We start from the raw sequence: 19,365 nt of genomic DNA, 5'->3' as shown, positions 1-19,365 counted from the left end.
TGTCTGATAGCTGGTGAATTCCATAGCAAAGACCTACGTCGGGACGAATGCATATATGGCAGTAAGTAAATTTATGAAGATGCTTTGGTTTAAATTAAAACTTCATTTCTGTTTTCTTGATTAGTTTCTCTACTATTTCTCTAATTGCCAAGTGAGGAAGTTCTGTTTGATACATAACACATACATGAAAATAGCAGAACGGCATAGAAATTTACGATTAAGATCTTGGACTCGGATTCCCCCACCCCAAAATCAAGAGCAGCTTCCTTTCAGCCCTTGACGCATCCTGGTAGACATTGATGCCATCCTATTTTTGGCGGACAAAATGAGAGGAGACCCCCCCCCCATGGGTGAATGTTGAGAGAAAAGTGAGAAATGGAGGGAGGGATGGATGGAGAGAGAGAGGAAGGGAGGGACAGACAGACAGCTGAAAAGTAATGTAATAAGGCACACAAACAGAATTTCTGTACATGCACTATGACAATGACAGCAGCCTCTAAAATAAATAAATAAAAAAAGGAATAATAAAATGCCCAGCTCTTCTGCCAGAATATGTGCGTGTGTATAAAAACATGGGGCCCTCAAAATGAAGTCAAGGTCCTTCAAAGTTCTTTATCCATAAAGGTCCTGGGAAGGTTCTTTGCTATAGCATGAAACTTACTAACCTGACCCTTTCCTTGACCCCCTAACCAAGCGGTCTTCTGTCTTTGAAACACATCATCGTGTTGGAGAGTGCTATAGAAATCTTGTGCTCTAGGATGACAAGGACAGATTGTTCTTGCTTGCCTTCAGAAATAGACAGGTTGAAAAGGTATGACAGGTAGCCTCTGTTCCACGTAGGTGGCTGATTGAAGAGGGGTGACTGTGACAGTAATCTTGGATGCTCCTCTAGCAGAGATTGTGGGACTTAAATTGGAACCATCTGCGCCTGAGGTCCATGGCTAATCTAGTGAACGCTTCAGGTTCTGGAGCCTCAAGTGGAGAGGTCTCCCTGGTGCTTAATTGACAGGCAATAAGTTTTTCTATTGTGGGGGTGATAATGCTTGATTCTTCTTCTCTGCCGAACAGACCAGACCTGCTCTCTTCCTACTTTGGCATACAGGCCGATGTTTAAGATGCTTTGGAGAAAGAAAGTTATGGGCTCCACATTACAACAAGCCATTATGTGGTTTCTTGGTGTGGCTTGAATATTGTCTGAATTTGGACAGCAGTGTGGTTGCTACATCATCGTTCATGGCTTAGAGTGCTGTGCGGACACAGATAGCTGATTTATTTATTCCTGGAATAATTTTTTTATTTTTTCCAATATAAACATACATATTTTGTGAACAGTGCATTGATTGGGTCAAGTCTTTTTTATACAACATTAACAATAATAATACAAATAATATGTGGAGTTCTAATCTTCCAACTTCGAACAATACTAGTCTCGTTTCATATTTCTTTTAAATAATAATAATAATAATAATAATAATAATAATAATAATAATAATAATAATAATAATAATAATATCAGAGTTGGAAGGGACCTTGGAGGTCTTCTAGTCCAACCCCCTGCCCAGGCAGGAAACCCTACACCATTTCAGACAAATGGCTATCCAACATTTTCTTAAAAACTTCCAGTGTTGGAGCATTTACAACTTCTGCAGGCAAGTTGTTCCACTGATTAATTGTTCTCACTGTCAGGAAATTTCTTCTTAGTTCTAGATTGCTTCTCTCCTTGATTAGTTTCCACCCATTGCTTCTTGTTCTACCCTCAGGTGCTTTGGAGAATAGTTTGACTCCCTTGTCAAGGTTCCAGAAAAACCTCTTCTGCATAAAAAAAACTCAGAAGCCATTGTCTTTCAGAGTTCTTTACTAGCATGAGGAAACTGACACACGATGAGTGAAATTCCAAAACTGAACTTCCGGATTCTTTTCCCAGTTATACAAACCCCAAGAGTCCCACCCCCCCTGACCCCTTTGCTGGTCACATGGTCCCACGTTCTCCCAGTTCATTCGAATATCTTCTCGCCACTCTTCCTGCAGATGTGAACACCATCCGACCTTGACCGCTTGAAGAATGTTACCATACCCCTCAGCCCCCCTTCCTCCCCTCAGGGGAAAAATGTGGCAGCGTCTGGAAACCTAAAGTCTAGTATGGTTTCCAGGCCTGACATCCCTCTTCTTTGTGGCATTTTCCCATTGATTCATTTAAACATAAATAACATTTCTTTGCACCCTGTGTTTGTTATCCCTTAGTAAATGTTATCCTTCCATATTTTAAAAATCACTCATTATTCCACCATAGCATCCATATTCCAAATATATAGGATAACTGATTTATTTATTAAAGCACTTAAAACCATATGATGCTTGATCCCAATCTGAATAAAGTTTTGTCATAAATGGCCTTTGGGCAAACTAACAAAGGTACTCTTAGTAGTGATTCTGAATAAAAACAGGTGAGAGCATCAATGCACCAGGCGCAGCCACCACCTTCACAGGAGTGATGAAGTCCATGCAGGACCTTTCCTACTATTTACTTTCTGCCCAAAGAGGGAATCTTTCCCAGGTTCTTCTTATGCAAGCAAGAATATGGAGAATCTCATTTTATGGTCATCTCAGGTTTCTATACAGGTGGTCCTCAATTTATGACCACAACTGAGCCCAAAATTTATGCTCCTAAGTGAGGCAGTTGTTAAGTGAGTTTTGCCCCATTTTATGACCTGTCTTGCCACAGTTGTTAAGTGAATCATGGCAGGTGTAAAGTTAGTTAAGTTATTAAGGGAATTCGGTTTACCCATTGACTTTGCTTTGCTTGATCACTCTAAAGCAGGGGTGTCCAAACTTGGTCCCTTTAAGACTTGTGGACTTCAACTCCCAGAGTCCCTCAGCCAGCAAAGCTGGCTGAGGAACTCTGGGAATTGAAGTCCACAAGTCTTAAAGGGACCAAGTTTGGACACCCCTGCTCTAAAGGGTGATCACATGACCCAAGGACACTGCAACTGTCATAGATGTGAGTCAGTTGCCAACTGTGTGAATTTGGATCACACAATCATGTGGATGCTGCAGTGGTTGTGTGAAAAATGAGTCATTTTTTTCAGTGATGTTGTAACTTTGAACAGTCATTAAATGAACTGTTAAATGGAGGACTACCTGTATTTATCTTACTTTATTCTGATTTTTGTCTCTCTCTTTGCTAACTTTCAAGTGAGCGCAGTAGAATGTATAAAGAAGCTCGAATGCATTTGTCCTGGGCAAGCAATCTGCTGAAGTTCTTGGTCTAACTTTGGTCTCCAAAACCATAAGCATCTTCTTCAAAAGAGAAGAGATTTCAAATAATTCATTTTCTTCATCTCCTCTTCTTGTTGGCCTTAAATAGCAGTAGTAATTAAATTGTATTATTTCTTTTAATGTACAAACCTCGATTACACATCCATTTCCCAGGTGTGTCTTAAAGAAATTACTTTTTTCATACTGTTTATGGATGACTGTGACGCATCCATCCACTAATTGAAAAAGCAAAGGATTAAAGCTGTGAGATGTTTCTTCAATGTCCTTTGTGCTTAACATAATTTGTTTCATCCAAGTTCTTATTTTGGGGAGGTGGGTTGAATCTTGAAAGAAAAAACATGTATATCACTCAGTGAAGCCAGAGGATGTATCCTATTCCATCTGGTGCCATCAGGCTGAGGTTGAAAAATCTAACTTTTTTGGAGTCTTCATGCCAACCTAGAAGTTCAGAATGCTGTCATGGGACTGAATAAAATACAGACTTGAAGACTGGTTGGGAGTTCTCTTCCTTTAGAGCAGGGGTAGTCAACCTTTTTATACCTACCGCCCACTTTTGTATCTCTGTTAGAAGTAAAATTTTCTAACCGCCCACCAGTTCCACAGTAATGCGCTGTGTATCTGCGTATGCATCTCGCGCATCGTGGATTGGGTTGGCGTGGGGGGGGCAGTTACCAGCTCTGCTTGTCTGTTACAGCTGGGTGGTGTGGGGGGAGATGCGCGAGCTATTCTGTGACGAGGCTCTTTTGTTTGCAGTCGCACTATAGTACCATTTAGTTTCCCTTATGTAACGTGAACTAAACTTATGTGCGGGCGATACAAATAGTATATTTTCAGAAATTTAAATTGTCACGGGGAATTTTATGAAAACCTAATGAAAATGTTTTTAAATAATGCTATGAAATATTTTTTAAAAGTCAATTAAATTAAAAAAAAAGGAAAGTCCTTCAGTATCGGACGAAACCCCTCCCGCCCACCATGAAAGCTGGAACGCCCACTAGTGGGCGGTAGGGACCAGGTTGACTACCACTGCTTTAGAGGTTCCTAACCAAACCTAGAGGGACGGATGGACGGACATGGTAGAGGTATTCCAATATTTGAGGGGCTGCCACAGAGAAGAGGGAGTCCTTTCCAAAGCACCAGAAAGCAAGACAAGAAACAATGGATGGAAAATAATCAAGGAGAGAAGCAAACCTGGAATTGGGGAGAAATTTCCTAACAATGAGAACAATCAACCAGTGGAACAGCTTGTCTTCAGAAGTTGTGGGTATTTCATCACTGGAGGCTTTGAACAAGAGACTGGACAGCTGCTTGTCTGAAATTGTATAGGGTCTCCTCCTTCAGCAGGGGGCTGGACTAGAAGACCTCCAAGGTCCCTTCCAAGTCTCTATTCTGATCCTTTCCAGTGTGCCCTCGGCCTCCACCTGTGACCAGAAATCCATTCATGAAATATATCCAAGGAGCTGCACACCTCAAAAACATGCTTCTTTCTTCAGTTCTTTTACAGACGTGAGTGAGGGGATGCCCATGTGCCAACTGCCTCACAGCAGCTGCTTTCAGGCATTTACAGAGCGACATCTCAAATGTTGGGCAGTCGACCTGCTGTTGCCCTGGATGTGAGCAACTTCAAAATGTTGCTTGGGACAGGGGTCTCCAACCTTGGCAACTTTAAGACTTGTGGACTTCAACTCCCAGAATTCCTCAGCCAGGGAAGCTGTTGAAGTCCACAAGTCTTAAAGTTGCCAAGGTTGGAGACCCCTGGCTTAGGAGATTGAAAATGCTTTGGCCAACTATCAGCAGTTGGCTTTGGGAGAAGCTGGACTGCAGACGCAATGCTATGAAATTGGCCATGGAAGCTTGCTCCTCAGTATCATTCTTTGCTTATCGTTGTACAGACAGTCCTCGACGTATGACCACAGTTGAGCCCAAAACTTCTGCTGCTAAATGAGACATTGGTTAAGTGAGTTTTGTTCCATTTTACGACCTTTCTTGCCAGAGTTGTTAAGTGAATCACTGCAGTTGTTCAGTGAGCAACACGGTTGTTAAGTGAACCTGTCTTCCCCATTGACTTTGCTTGTCAGAAGGTCATAAAAGGTGATCGCGTGACCCCAGGACACCACGATCGTCCTAAATATGAGTCAGTTGCCAAGCATCTGAATTTTGATCATGTGACCATGGGGAGGCTGCCAGTGATTGTAAGTGTGAGAAAAACAGCCATGTCATTTTTTTCAGTGATGATGTTCCTTTGAACCGTCACTAAGTGAACTGTTGTAAGTTGAGGACTACCTGTGCTTCTGGCAGCAAGCAATTCAAAGAGTGCCAAAACAAGGCATGAAATGTGCAAGGATCCAAGGCAACTCTTTTGCTTAGAAGTATCTGAAAGCTGATGAGATGTCCAACTAGAACACCAAAGCCTTCCTGGATTTTGGAGAGGGACCAGGCAAGGCGGGTTTGTTATTTCCCAGCTCTGGGCTGGTGCAGGCCTTACTAGGATGTCTCCTCCTGAGCTCTTGACTTCTCCAGTGAGCATCATGGTCATCGGAGTAGGCACAGGAGGAGGACGCTGCAAACCAGGGAGGCTGAGAGTGGGCAGCAGCTGCGCTTCGCGGCACAGAGAGCAGGGAAGTCATGACGGACTCCACAGGCTGCCAGCTGGATCTCAGAAGAGACCCAAATCCAGATCCTAAACTGATTGGAATTCCGTTCCCGAGCACCCTGCCCTGCCCTGCTCTGGTATCTCTGCAGGCTGCTGCTTGCGGGAGGTTTAAGCCTCTCTCCCGTCTCGAAGGCAACGACTTAAAGGCTTTTCTGTTCAGTGTTTTTTACTTAACATTTACTTGGCGCTAAAAGCTCTTGACCTGGGATTAACAGCTTCAAGGACTTACTTGTTGAGTACGTTGAAGTGTCACTAATTTGGGCCCATTTGTTTTCCTCTAAAGGTTTCTGGGCTTTGTAGGAGCCTGGGAGGAGTTGTAGAAGGTGCCTCAACTAGACAGGTGCATTAACAGCACAGTGGGAAGGAAGTTCTTGCCTCCCCATCTTATTGTTGCATTTCACACCGCACCTGACCTCAGCACTGCACAAAGCCCGGCTTCTACGGTCAGGAGTGATTGACTATTTGGCGCCCCTGGATGACTCAAAGGGTATTAAACTGTCCCGTAATTGGTGTGAGGTTGCCGTCCGCATTAGCTCTGGAGCATTTAAAAGGAAGCTGGGTTCTTACTTGTTTAATGAAGGTAGGCAGTTACAACCAGGGGTGAAATGCTCCCGGTTCGGACCGGATCGCGCGATCCGGTAGCGATGGGGGCAGGTAGTTCGGAGAAACAGTAGCAAAAATCCCTGCTCCCCCCCCAAACGCCCACGCCTCACTGTTCCTCTTCTCTGTCCCTGAAACTCTCAGTGGTGATATAGCTGCAAATGGCTTTAAATGACTGCCGTGACACTTCAAAGGGCCGCACTACAGCTGATCAGCGCTGTAGGCGGCTAGTAGACCGGTGCCTCTATTTTTAAAGAAGGTAGATCGGAGCCTCCCAAAAAAGGGCAATTGGTAGACCAATGCGCTCCCAAGTTTTGTATACTTTATTATTTTTATTATTTATTATTATTGGCCATGCCCATTCAGTCACCTGACCACCAAGCCACGCCCACCAATTAAGCCACGCCCGCAGAACCAGTAGGGAAAATTTTTAGATTTCACCCCTGAGTACAACACCTACTTGGAGTTATGGAGGAGGAGGAGGCAGGGAATGATGTTCTGCGTGGCTCCACGTGTTTTACTGTCGTTGAAGACTGCCTATAATTAAGTAGGCTGTAAGTCTATGGAGATTCTCAGTCATCCAGGTCATGGTTGTCCCAAAGGTGCTTTTTCAAGAGGCAACTGGACTTCCTGGCAAAGTTCCACATTTTGGACAGAGAGGACCCCTGGTTTGAAAGAAGGGTCAAAGAGGCCATTTATGTCAAAATTGAACAGCCCTCTCAACCAAGGGGGGGAGGGATATGACATCCTCTATCTCCACTCCTAACACAGTCCTTTCAACAGTTCCAAGAGGGCTCCACATCCATATGCACCACTCAGGTGATCCTGAGGGCACAGACGAACCTCCAGGTGGCCTTAATGACTCGCCAAAAGGATGCAAATGACCAGCTGTCTGCAAGGAGTATAAATCCTTCCATTCCCCACCATCCAGTCAGAGCTGAAGAAGCTTCTTGGATGAAAAGCGAAAGGTCTTTCAAGGAGAAACCAGAAAGTCCAGTTGCCTCTTGAAAAAGCACCTTTGGGACAATGAAGTTGCAACCTGAGCAGAAGTTGCTCATACAGTTGGAGGATTCATGTACTGCTTCTAGGGGCCTGTCTGGAAGTTCTTTAAATACAGAGTTCCTCAGCCAGCGAAGACAGCTTTGCTGGCTGAGGAACTCTGGGAGTTGAAGTCCACAAGTCTTAAAGTTGCCAAGGGTGGAGACCCCTGATCCAGAGCACACTTGGTCAAAGAGCAGAGAATGGGGGGATGGGAGGCAGTTCTGAGGGCAATTGGGACCAGATTTTCCACTGATAAGCAAGGTGGCTGTTCAGTGAGCTGTGCTTGATTTTTGTCACAGCTAATTAAGCAAATCACACGGTTGTTAAGCGAATCCCGCTCCCCACTTTAACTTCCTTGTTGGAAGTTGGCTGGGAAAGTCCCAAAATGGCAATCGAGTGACCCCAAGATGCCCCAACCATCATCTATACGTGCCGATGATTAATTTTGATCATCTGACCATGGGATGCTCTCGGTGGCTGAAGGTGAGTTGTAAGTCGCTTTGTTTCAGGGCCGTTCTTGTAACTTTGATCAATTGCTAAGTGAATGGGGGTCAGTTGAGGACTACCTGTATGGAGGGACAGGTGTTCTTGAGTTGTTGAGATTGAAAAGGTTGCAGAAGGGACACTTTGTCCGACCCAGGTGCTGCTCCGGTGGTAACTTCAGAGATATCTTTGCCCAGCATATTAAGCTGCATTATGCCAGAGGACAAGGAGAGGGTGAGATGAGAGCACCTCTCCTAAGGTGTGTAAGACCAGACCTAGAGTACTGCATCCAGTTTGGGTCACCACACTATAAAAAAGATTTTGAGACTCTAAAAAGAGTGCAGAGAAGAGCAACCAGGATGATCAGGGGACTGGAGGCTCAAACATACGAAGAACGGTTGCAGGAACTAGGCATGGCTAGTCTAGTGAAGAGAAGGACCAGGGGAGACAGGATCGCAGTCTTCCAATATTTGAGGGGCTGCCACAGAGAGGAGGGTTTCAAGCTATTTTCCAAAGCATCGGAGGCCAGACAAGGAACAATGGATGGAAACTGAGCAAGGAGAGATTCAACCTGGAAATAAGGAGGAATTTTCTGACAGTGAGAGCAATCAACCCATGGAACAGAAGTTGCCTTCAGAAGTTGTGGGAGCTTCATCACTGGAGGCTTTCAAGAAGAGACTGGACTGTCATTGGTCAGAAATGGTGTAGGGTCTGCTTGGGCAAGGGGTTGGACTAGATGACCTACAAGGTCTCTTCCAACTCTGTTAATCTGTATCTGAGAGCTCCTGCCACAACCTCACAGCTTTAGGCTTTACATTAACAGGGCTTCTGGGTTTTGGGATGCAGGTGAACCTCTTCAAGCACTTCCTTGGGGCTACCGAGGCACAGGGGAGAGGGGCCTGTTCTCAGGTGCAGAATGGCCTATGGCTTAGCCTCCACATTCTGCGGAAGCAGCAGGGGGAATCAAAATTAAACTTTGCTGATATTAGTTAGTACTGTAAATGGAGGCAATAAATGCCTTTAGGCACTTCATTTTTTGAAGTGCGGGGTTTTGTTTCTTGCATAATTTACAAGCTATCATGCTACTATTTCTTGGTATTTCATTCGGTTCAACTGTCCCCTTCCTCTTTTAACAGCCAGAACGAATTTCCGGAGAACAGTATGGCATTCATTCTGACGTTTGGAGTCTAGGAATTTCCTTCATGGAGGTGGGTTTTGATTGTTTTTTTGTTTGTTGTTTTTTCCCCAAAAAAATAACACCTTTATGTCAGTTTTGGAAAGCAGTTTTCTATTTTGCTTCTTAACTGCCACATATTTTAGCTGGGGAAGTTGGGAGGGGGTTGTTGTTGGAGCGGTAGAAATAACAACATAACAACATTCCGTATTCAAGGACTTTTGCCTGCCTCTGATTGAGACTGCCTGAAGATTGTATCCAATTGAGTGTGAAGAGTTGATTGGACAACGTGATGAATTTGTGGGTGTGGGGCAGGGCTGTGAACTGTCAACTGGGTGGGGAAAACCAGGAAGCTTTCAGTTTCGGGTTTTCCCATCTGTGCCAACGTGACATCTCTAATAAATTGGAACTTTGAGGAACCTCAAACCTCAGAGCTTTATTTCGTTGGGGGTCTTCCTTGGAACCCTGACACTTTAATTCTGAACTGCAAATGAAACAAATATCAAAAAAGAATCTTTCATCAGCCTTTGGCTGGGAGAAGAACTATCAAGCTGGGTCTCTTGTGATGATGTCCAGGTCTTCATTCTTAGCTGCTCCCTGGTCTCTTCTAAGAAGAGAAAGTATCTGAATGATGGTTTGTAGAGGGTTGCAGTGCTGAGATGTATGTCTATGGAGATTCTCAGTCCTCCAGGTCATGGTTGTCCCAAAGGTGCTTTTTCAAGAGGCAAATGGACTTTCTGGTTTTTCTTTGAAGACATTTCACTTTTTATCCAAGAAGCTTCTTCAGCTCTGACTGGATAATGGGGAATGGACTGCTGTGATATTACAACTACAGTGGTCAACTCACTCCCGACAGCGTGACCGCACCTGAGCGCATGTTCCTAGGCAAAGGTGCTTTTTCAAGAGGCAACTGGATTTTGTTTTTCCTTGAAGACATTTCACTTCTCATCCAAGAAGCTTTTTCGGTTCTGAACCTGAAACCTGGATGACTGAGAATTTCCATTGACGTGTTCCTGTGCAATTCCTGTAGGTCAGGGGTCTGCAAACCTGGCTGAGGAACTCTGTGAGTTGAAGTCCACAAGTCTTAAAAGAGCCAAGTTTGCAGACTCCTGCTGTAGGTGATTGCTTTTCTGATCCCCCTTTGCTTTCAAATGTCTATGGGAAAGACTTCTGGTCTCCTGCTGTTCTTTAGCCATAGGGCAGGGAGAGGCCCTTGCACCCTATGGGGAAGAAAGAGGGCCTATGGCTGGTTGGTCTCAGGTTCCCTTCCAGCAGAGAATTTCTGCCCAGCCTGCTTGTCACTCTTCCTCTTTGAATGGCAAGTTGGTGAATCAGAGACCGAATCTGGGGAAATGGGCCAGCCTGGCTCCTATCAGAAGTCTGATTTGGGGACAACTGAGGCCGCCCCCAGCTTTGTCCACTTGGGTTTTTCACAGGTACAAGCAAGACTTTGTGGGGCCAAGAGGCAACAGTTGTGATTGTCATCCAAGTTGGGCAAGTGTGGTTGGTTGGTTGCAATGCAAGGTCAGCCCAATCAGTCCAGCCAGACTTTTCTCCAGCATTTTTTCTTCTTCCTTAATAGATGTTTTGCTTTGGGTGATGTGGTTTATTTTGGGGGTGTTAAAGGGATTTCATGAACTTTTAAATTTTGCCTGCATTTTTATTCCTGGCCGTTAAGCATGGTTTTTTTTAATGAAAACCTGGTATTTAATTCACCAACAAATAGGAATGGAAAAAATTGGTCCCAATGCTGAGTGGTATGCTGTATTTCCTTAACATGTACTGTCTATGGTGGGGGCTTCTGGTGACAGAGGAGGGTCTTTGATTGGGATTTGAACATTGCTTGATCAGGATGAATCGCTTTGTGTGAAAATTCATATTAAGAGTATTTGTTTTGTGAAGATTTGCTAGCATACTGGATGGAGCTTATATCCCCAGGCCTTCCTCCCCATAAAGAATTTTGGAAGGTCTTCCTTCTTCTATTGCAGGGGCTCCAGCCTTAGCAATTTTACGATTTGTGGACTCCAACTCCCAGAGTTCTTCAGCCAGCTTTGCTGGCTGAGGAACTCTGGGAGTTGGAGTCCACAAGTCTTAAAGTTGCCAAGGTTGGAGACCCCCGCTCTATTGGATGTGTTGACCATCTGTGATGTGGGAACTCTTTGGGAAAGGGGGTCTCAGGTGGCCACGCAGTTGTTTTCTTGCTTGTGGCTGAGTGTGGCCTTGGTTTCCTAGTCTGGCCGTGGCAGTCCTTGTTCTACCTCGTATCATAGCTGTGATGTCTCAAAGGTGCTTTCTCCACTCCATGCATTTATGGGCTCCCAAAAATCCACAAAGAGGGAACTCCACTCAGACCAATTGTCAGCTGCATCAGTTCTATCTCCTGTAAGATTGCGAAACATCTAACCACCTTATTAGCTCCTCTGATTGGCAACACCACCCATGTGACTTCACTCTTCATCTGCATTCCCACACCCGAAGCTCTCATGGTAGTGAAGAAACAACTGATACAAGTCAGCACTTGTAGGTGACAGAACCAACCTCAGCCCAGAGCCACATATGTGCCATGTTGAGATTTCTGCCTGGTCACTGCTACCAATTCAAGAAAGTCCAGTTGCCTTTTGAAAAATCCCCTTTGGGGCAACCATGACCTGGTTGACTGCGAATCTCCATAGACATATCTGTGCTGGAAAAACGGGAGGGAGCTTCCTCTTCCTGTGTCCCCACCCCACAGAAATAGCCCAACAATCACAGGTTGATCTTCCAGGGTTGTGATGGAGGGGAGAAAGCCCCGTTATGGTTGACAAGGGAGGTCTCACTTATTCTCTCTCCTTACACAGTCGCCCAACTCTCCTCGTGTCTTGTCTGCCTTTTGAATCAGAGGCATGGAACAGCTTGTCTCTCTGCTTTGTTAATTGGTGTGTCATCTCCTCCTCCGAGACTTCCCTTCAGCATGATCGCTGTTTTATTGGAGTGGTTTGAGTGACGTGTTAAACGGGCAAAGTGAGGGAAAATGTGTTGCAGAAGGCGAGGTGCCTCTCTCCCAAGTCACTCAAGGTCATGGCTATTAAAGACACACTGCCTGCTAATGCTCCGATGGGTCGGGGACCACTCAGGGAGGACCTGAAGTTGAGGCTGGAATTTCCAGATCCCTCTTCTGAACAGTTCCGTTTTTGGTTCCCTAGGTAGTAAAAGCTGAAGAGGTTCTTACCAATGTATGTTTTATTGGGGGAAAAGACTACAGTTTTAAAATACGATACAGTCTTTTCCTCTCATGTGATATTCATAAATTCTTTGGAACTTATTTATTGTTCTCGTTCATTCTTTTCGAGAAACTGATTTCTGAGTTCCCGGGTGAAGTTCCTGGTCTGATACTTTTGTTGAGTTGTGGATCAAAAATCATGAAGCAGCTTAATTAAGTCAAGAGTTGGAGAAATTCAACTTCCAACCTGTAGCTGATGATCCCTCCTGAACAAGCAGTGAGGTGTTTTGTGTGTAAATGACAACTGAGATTCAAACAAAAATGCAAATTAGGTGGTTGAAAAGAAGGTGCTAACAGTTGATTTAAAGTCTATATATATAAAAGCGAAAACCATTCACGTCATAATCACGAAATCTCCAGAACTGTAAAGCCTACAAACTTGAAATTTGCCATATGTGTTCCTCTTGGCTTCTAGGTGCTCACTAAGAAAGGATTTTTTGAAACGACCATCAGAACATTAATATTTTCTATATTATTATTAACACGCTCTGATGCCAAGAAGTTCTACTCCTCCTCCCCACCTCAAAAGAAATCTGTTCCAAATGCAAAACACAAGCAGAGGAGAGGAGTTTCAGTTTCAGTTTACTTTCACAGCAGCAACCAGAGATTAGGATAGAGGAGGCTTCTGTGGGGCAAGGCTGAGGGAGAGAAGGGGAGAGGATGGGGAGCCTTCTGTTAGGCAAGGCTGAGGGGGAGAAGAGGCCGATCGTAACTACTCATTAATTTTCAAGGTGTGTCGATTTATCAAGCCCCATCACATAGTTTCATAACGAAGCACGGGTATCCAGCTAGTAAGTATATAAAGTTGAGTAGACCACTTGGATCTTTGTAGTTATAACTGACACAAAAGCATATATAAATAGAAAAATCAGTTGCGAATGAGAGTAAATGTTTGTATTAATGTAATTGCAACTTATAAGACACCATGAATGTTCTTATTCTGCTTCAAGGGGATTGAAAGCAGGGTGGGTTTTCCACCCAGAGAATCTAGATAAAGCTCATCCAAAAAGTCTCTAATCTCCCCCTCCTTCATGCTTTTTGTTGCTCTTCTCTGCACTCTTTCCAGTTCATCCTTTCATTGTGACACCAGAACTGGACACAATATTCCACATTGTGGAATTTTGACCTGTGCAGCATAGCCCTTCCCTTAGATCTTCATGGTGTAGATCTCTTTTGTGCGGCTCCAAAGCACGTGGGCTCTTCTGGCTAGCTAACACTTCATCTGCATCCACCAAGACACACACATATTTCTCATGAGTGCAACCTCCAAGCCAGCTACCACCTATTCCATAACTCTGCATCTGGTTTTACCTGCCTAAATGCAGAACCTTAAATTTCTCACAACTGAAGAGTATTCCGTTGGAGAGGGCCCAATGTTCAAGTCTATCAGTACCTTTTGAACCTCAAGCCTTTCTTTTGAGATGTTGGCTCCCCTCCCTCCCTCCTTCCCTGGCTGTGTGTCAGTCACAGATTTTATGGGCATCCCTTCCATGCCTTCATCTGAAACATCTCTGAAGATGCTGAAGAGCCTTACCCTCTTTCATTTTGGATATCAAGTCTACTTATGGTCAGCATTCTGTCTTAAAATGTACTTCTTGAAAGAAAAATACAACAAATATAAAGGGCAATGGGTTTCCTTTTTTCTGGTTCTATTAAAAGAGATTATGAAAGAAGAAGAAGAAAAATGAGAACAAGATGTATCCTCTTTGGGGACCTGGTTATGAATCCTGTAATATTGTGCTGGGACTGGTATTTTTATCTCTGTGCTATAATAGCCCCAACAGCTTCTTGTCACAACTCTTTGGGTTGTATTTGCCATTCCTCTGTCATCCAGCCATGGCTTCGTTTTATTCATTTCTTTGCCCCTGCGTTCAGGCTCAGGTTGCTAAGCCAGAAGTCCTCATTTGTGACCTCACTCATCTTCAAAGATGTGGCTAAGATCCTCAAGAGTTGTAGTCTTCTTGTGGTTTTCTTTAGCATTTTCGATCAAGTGCCAGGAAAATCAGAAGATTCAGTTCAAATGAGTATAAAGATTTATTGCAACTCTACAAGAATCTCAACTACTAACGGTCCAGGGAAATTAGTGGGAGATAAGAAAAGCATTCAAGCTAAACTGGACTTAGATCTCTTCTGGGCAGGGACTCATGAGTAATGACATGTTTGACACTTCCCTCTGGCTCAGCCTGGTCATCTCTTACATTTTCAACAGTCAAATTTGGTGATTGACTGGGGTCCCAACAGAAGCAGGCAGGCTTTGAATCTCAGAGTTGTTTATTATTATTATTATTATTATTATTATTATTATTATTATTATTATTATTATTATTATTATTATTATTATTATTATTATTATTATTATTATTTAGATTTCTATACCGCCCTTCTCCCAAAGGACTCAGGGCGGTGTACAGCCAAAATAAAACACAAACAATATACAATTAAAAACAAAATTAAGAAACTTATTATACAATTGGCCGAAAACTTTAAAATATTTAAAATCTAAAAACCCGTTAAAATGCATATAAAATTTAAAAATTTAAAAATTTAATAGAAACTTAAGCCAGCCCCGCGCGAGTAAATAAATACGTTTTCAATTCGCGGCGAAAGGTCCGAAGATCAGGTATTTGGCGCAAACCAGGGGGAAGTTCGTTCCAGAGGGTAGGAGCCCCCACAGAGAAGGATCTTCCCCTGGGGGCCGCCAGCTGACATTGTTTGGCGGACGGCACCCTGAGAAGTCCCTCTCTGTGTGAGCATACGGGTCGGTGGGAGGCATGAGGTAACAGTAGGCGGTCCCGTAAGTACCCAGGCCCCAAGCCATGGAGCGCTTTAAAGGTAGTAACTAAAACCTTAAAGTGCACCCGAAAGGCCACAGGCAGCCAGTGCAGTCTGCGCAGGAGTGGTGTTACATGGGAGCTTCGTGAGGCTCCCTCTATCACCCGCGCAGCTGCATTCTGGACTAACTGAAGTCCGAGTGCACTTCAAGGGGAGCCCCATGTAGAGAGCATTGCAATAATCCAAGCGAGAGGTAACAAGAGCATGAGTGACTGTGCATAAGGCATCCCGATCAAGGAAGGGGCGCAACTGGCAAACCAGGCGGACCTGGTGAAAAGCTCTCCTGGAGACGGCCGTCAAATGATCTTCGAATGACAGCCGTTCATCCAGGAGAACACACAAGTTGCGCACCCTTTCCCTTGGGGCCAATAACTCACCCCCAACAGTCAGCTGCGGCTGCAGCTGACTGTATCGGGGTGCCGGCATCCACAGCCACTCCGTCTTGGAGGGATTGAGCTTGAGCCTGTTCCTCCCCATCCAGACCCGTACGGCTTCCAAACACCGGGACAGCACTTCAACAGCTTCGTTGGGGTGGCCCGGGGTGGAAAAGTACAGCTGAGTGTCATCAGCGTACAGCTGGTATTTCATCCCAAAGCCACTAATGATCTCACCCAATGGCTTCATGTAGATGTTGAACAGGAGGGGCGAAAGAATCGACCCCTGCGGCACCCCACAAGTAAGGCGCCTCGTGGTCGACCTCTGCCCCCCTGTCAACACCATCTGTGACCGGTCAGAGAGATAAGAGGAGAACCACCGAGAAACGGTGCCTCCCACTCCCAACCCCCCCAACTGGCGCAGCAGGATACCATGGTCGATGGTATCAAAAGCCGCTGAGAGATCTAACAGGACCAGGGCAGAGGAATAACCCCTGTCTCTGGCCCTCCAGAGATCATCCACCAAAGCGACCAAAGCTGTCTCCGTGCTATATCCGGGTCGGAAGCCGGACTGGAACGGGTCTAGATAGACAGCTTCATCCAGGTATTGGGGTAGCTGCCGCGCCACAGCACTCTCTACAACCTTCGCAACAAAGCGAAGGTTGGAGACCGAACGATAATTACCCAAAATAGCTGGGTCCAGGGAAGGCTTCTTGAGGAGGGGTCTCACCACCGCCTCTTTCAAGGCGGCAGGGAAAACCCCCTCCAACAAGGAAGCGTTGATAATCCCCTGGAGCCAGCCTTGTGTCACTTCCTGTGTGGCCAGCACCAACCAGGAAGGGCACGGGTCCAGTAAACATGTAGTGGCGTGAAGCCTCCCCAACAATCTTGTCCATGTCCTCGGGAGCCACAGGGTCAAACTCAACCCAAACAATCTCGACAAGACGCGACTCCGCCCTCTCACTTGGATCATTCCAATTTCGGTCCAAGCCATCCCGGAGCTGAACAATTTTATCGTATAGATAACCACTAAACTCCTCGGCACGTCCCTGCAAAGGGTCATCCCGCACCTCCTGATGAAGGAGAGAGCGGGTTACCCGAAACAGGGCAGCCGGGCGGTTATCTCCCGACGCAATGAGGGTGGAAGCATAGGAACGCTTCGCCTCCCTCATTGCCACTAGGTAGGCCTTAGAATAAGACCTAACTAGTGTCCGGTCAGATGGGGTAGAGTTGATGCCCACAACTCTAGAGCGGCCTAGAATTGAAGCATTATTAGACCAGGTGACATGACTAGTAACCCTTTTGGTTCTGCTATGTAAATCTTAATCATGCACTGCTCAACTCTAACTCTGCATCTGTTTCTGAAAGATAGGGAGGTCAGTATTAACTAATCCCATTTAAAGTAGCATTATTTCCTCATTCTTAGTCTAAAGATTTCAAGTAGTTGTTAATTGAATGCATTAGATGGATTTAGGCACATTTCAGTAGTTACGGTATGATTTGTTTTAAATTGCTTTAACTGTTTTCTCTACCACATTTTCAACTTTCCCCAGACTAATAAAAATCATCCTTTTATAACCAACTATCCAAGGAACCATCAGTGATTTGGTGGCTTTAAATCACTCTATTATAAGAGACAGACTTTAAAAAAATGTGGCAGCCTTTAAAATACTTTTCAAATGAAATGCCTTATAGCTGGGAAGCTGTTCCTTCCTGTGACTTCAGGAGCCCTCAGAACAGCATTTCTCAACATTGCCAACTAGGAGATGGGTGGGCTTCAATTCCCAGAATTCCGTATGCTAGCTGGGGAATTCTGGGAGTTGAAGTCCACCCATGTTCAAGTTGCCAAGGTTGAGAAACGCTGCTGTAGAGGTACTTTTCCAACTCTTCACCAGGATTTTGTCCCCACTTCTCAACTCAGTTCCACCTGATCGGTACATACATGAGACCTCCAGAAATTTTAAAGGGGAAGGAAGGGCAGGGCAGGAAGTGTGGTTGCCCAACAGCAATCCTGCAACTGTAGCTGATCTTGTATAGAATAGAATAGAATAGAATTTTTTTTGGCCAAGTGTGATTGGACACACAAGGAATTTGTCTTTGGTGCATAGGCTCTCAGTGTACATAAAAGAAAAAATACCTTCATCAAGGTACAACACTTACAACACTTAATGATAGTCATAGGCTACAAATTTAACACTTAATAATACAACACTTAATGAAAGGCATAGGGTACAAATAAGCAATCAGGAAACAATCAATATAAATCGTAAGATCCATTCCTTGAAGGCATCAGCCAAATCATATAAAACAGTGAAAAGACTGGTTGGAACAGAATTAGGATATCCCCAAAAAAGGGGATCAAATTGGATCACAGCCCTTACATCAAGGGTTCCCCAACCCCTTGGCTGATGCCCAGTACCAGCCTTTGAGCCTGTCAAAGATGACTGGCTTTCTTTGTTGCCTGCATCAACTTCCAGCTCGCAGTTTGCCAAACTGAAACAGGTGAAGTTTTTTGGTAAATTCTTAGGATGTGGGGAGGCTGAGGAATGCATGAGAGCCTTCTGCCACCAGAAAGGAGATACCCACCAAGGCCAGATTCTGGGAGCTACCAGCTGGCACAGAACGTTTTCCCAAAACAAAAGTACTGAGTGTAATTGGTGGGCAATGAACTGTGGGAGACCTAGGGGTGAAAATGGGGTTTTACCTATGTGGGGTTTCATGGGAAAACCTCAGAGCTGAAGTGACTTCTGCTGTGCCTAAATGGATCTTTCAATCTTTCGCACCGAACCATTCCCACTTCCACCCCCACCCCAGTCTGCAAAGCTGGAAGGATTGGAAATCTCTGCCTCACATCATTGACCGGACTATATTTTTCCATAAAATTAACACCAACAGCCATTTATTTGGCACAAAGGTGGCATATAAATAGCATGCTTTTTATTGTGGTTAAAAGACTATATTTTTGTTTCAAACTGTATAATGTCATTTATTCTTATTTAGGAATTATATTTCTCCTAATTCAGGATAGATAGCAGCTTTATACATATGCCCCCGATATGCTTTTTATTTATAACGTTAATAAAACTCTTCTTTGGATCCAAATTCCAAGACTGTGTAACAGTACAGCTAACATATTTTTTAAAAACGATTAAAATATGGCAGAATAGTAGCATGAAGCAATTGTGATGAAGAATAGCAATTAAAAATGACGAGGCAAAGAGGAAGAGGGGACGAATGAAACTATCTTGATAAATAAAAGCATGAAAAGCAGCTTCCCCCCAACTCACATCTTTATGGAAAACTAGTTAATGGAGCCATCTTGATCTATGAAGAATTCAGCAGTCAGAACTGGAGAATATCTTGATAAGAAACTAGCATTTAAAACTGAGGAATACCTTGGCTGGAGCTGTGATGGGTGAGTGGGTTATCTGTGTTCTGCTGAAGGGCAGAAGGGTTAAGGATGTTGACTCAGAAAAACTAAGAAAATTTGGAGCGAGATGTGTCAGGAAGTTGCCACCGGCAGGTAGTCCTCGACTTAATGATCTCAGATGAGCTCAAAATTTCTGTTGCAAGGCGAGACATTTGTTAAATGAATTCTGCCCCATTGTATGACCTTTCTTGCCACTGTGAATCACTGCAGTTGTTATGCTAGGAACAGCTGTGAAGTGAATCT

The 19,365-nt window shown here is 44.4% G+C and overlaps 1 protein-coding gene across 9 annotated transcripts in view; it reads left to right on the top strand.

Moving 5' to 3' along the window:
• MAP2K5 (mitogen-activated protein kinase kinase 5) overlaps nucleotides 1–19,365 on the top strand; it is a 197,670-nt gene that overhangs the window by 86,877 nt on the left and 91,428 nt on the right. For all 9 annotated transcript variants that reach the window (XR_009152052.1, XM_058156774.1, XM_058156775.1 and 6 more), the window contains 2 exons: nucleotides 11–61; nucleotides 9,190–9,261. Coding sequence is in view for 8 of the 9 variants with exons in the window: in XM_058156774.1 (XP_058012757.1) it covers nucleotides 11–61; nucleotides 9,190–9,261 (123 nt within the window). In the remaining variant the exon portion in view is untranslated. The remainder of the gene's footprint in view (nucleotides 1–10; nucleotides 62–9,189; nucleotides 9,262–19,365) is intronic.

This window comes from Ahaetulla prasina, chromosome 13 (genome assembly GCF_028640845.1).
Source record: "Ahaetulla prasina isolate Xishuangbanna chromosome 13, ASM2864084v1, whole genome shotgun sequence".
Classification (NCBI taxonomy): Eukaryota; Metazoa; Chordata; class Lepidosauria; order Squamata; family Colubridae; genus Ahaetulla; species Ahaetulla prasina.
This window is presented reverse-complemented; position numbering and strand designations above follow the sequence as displayed.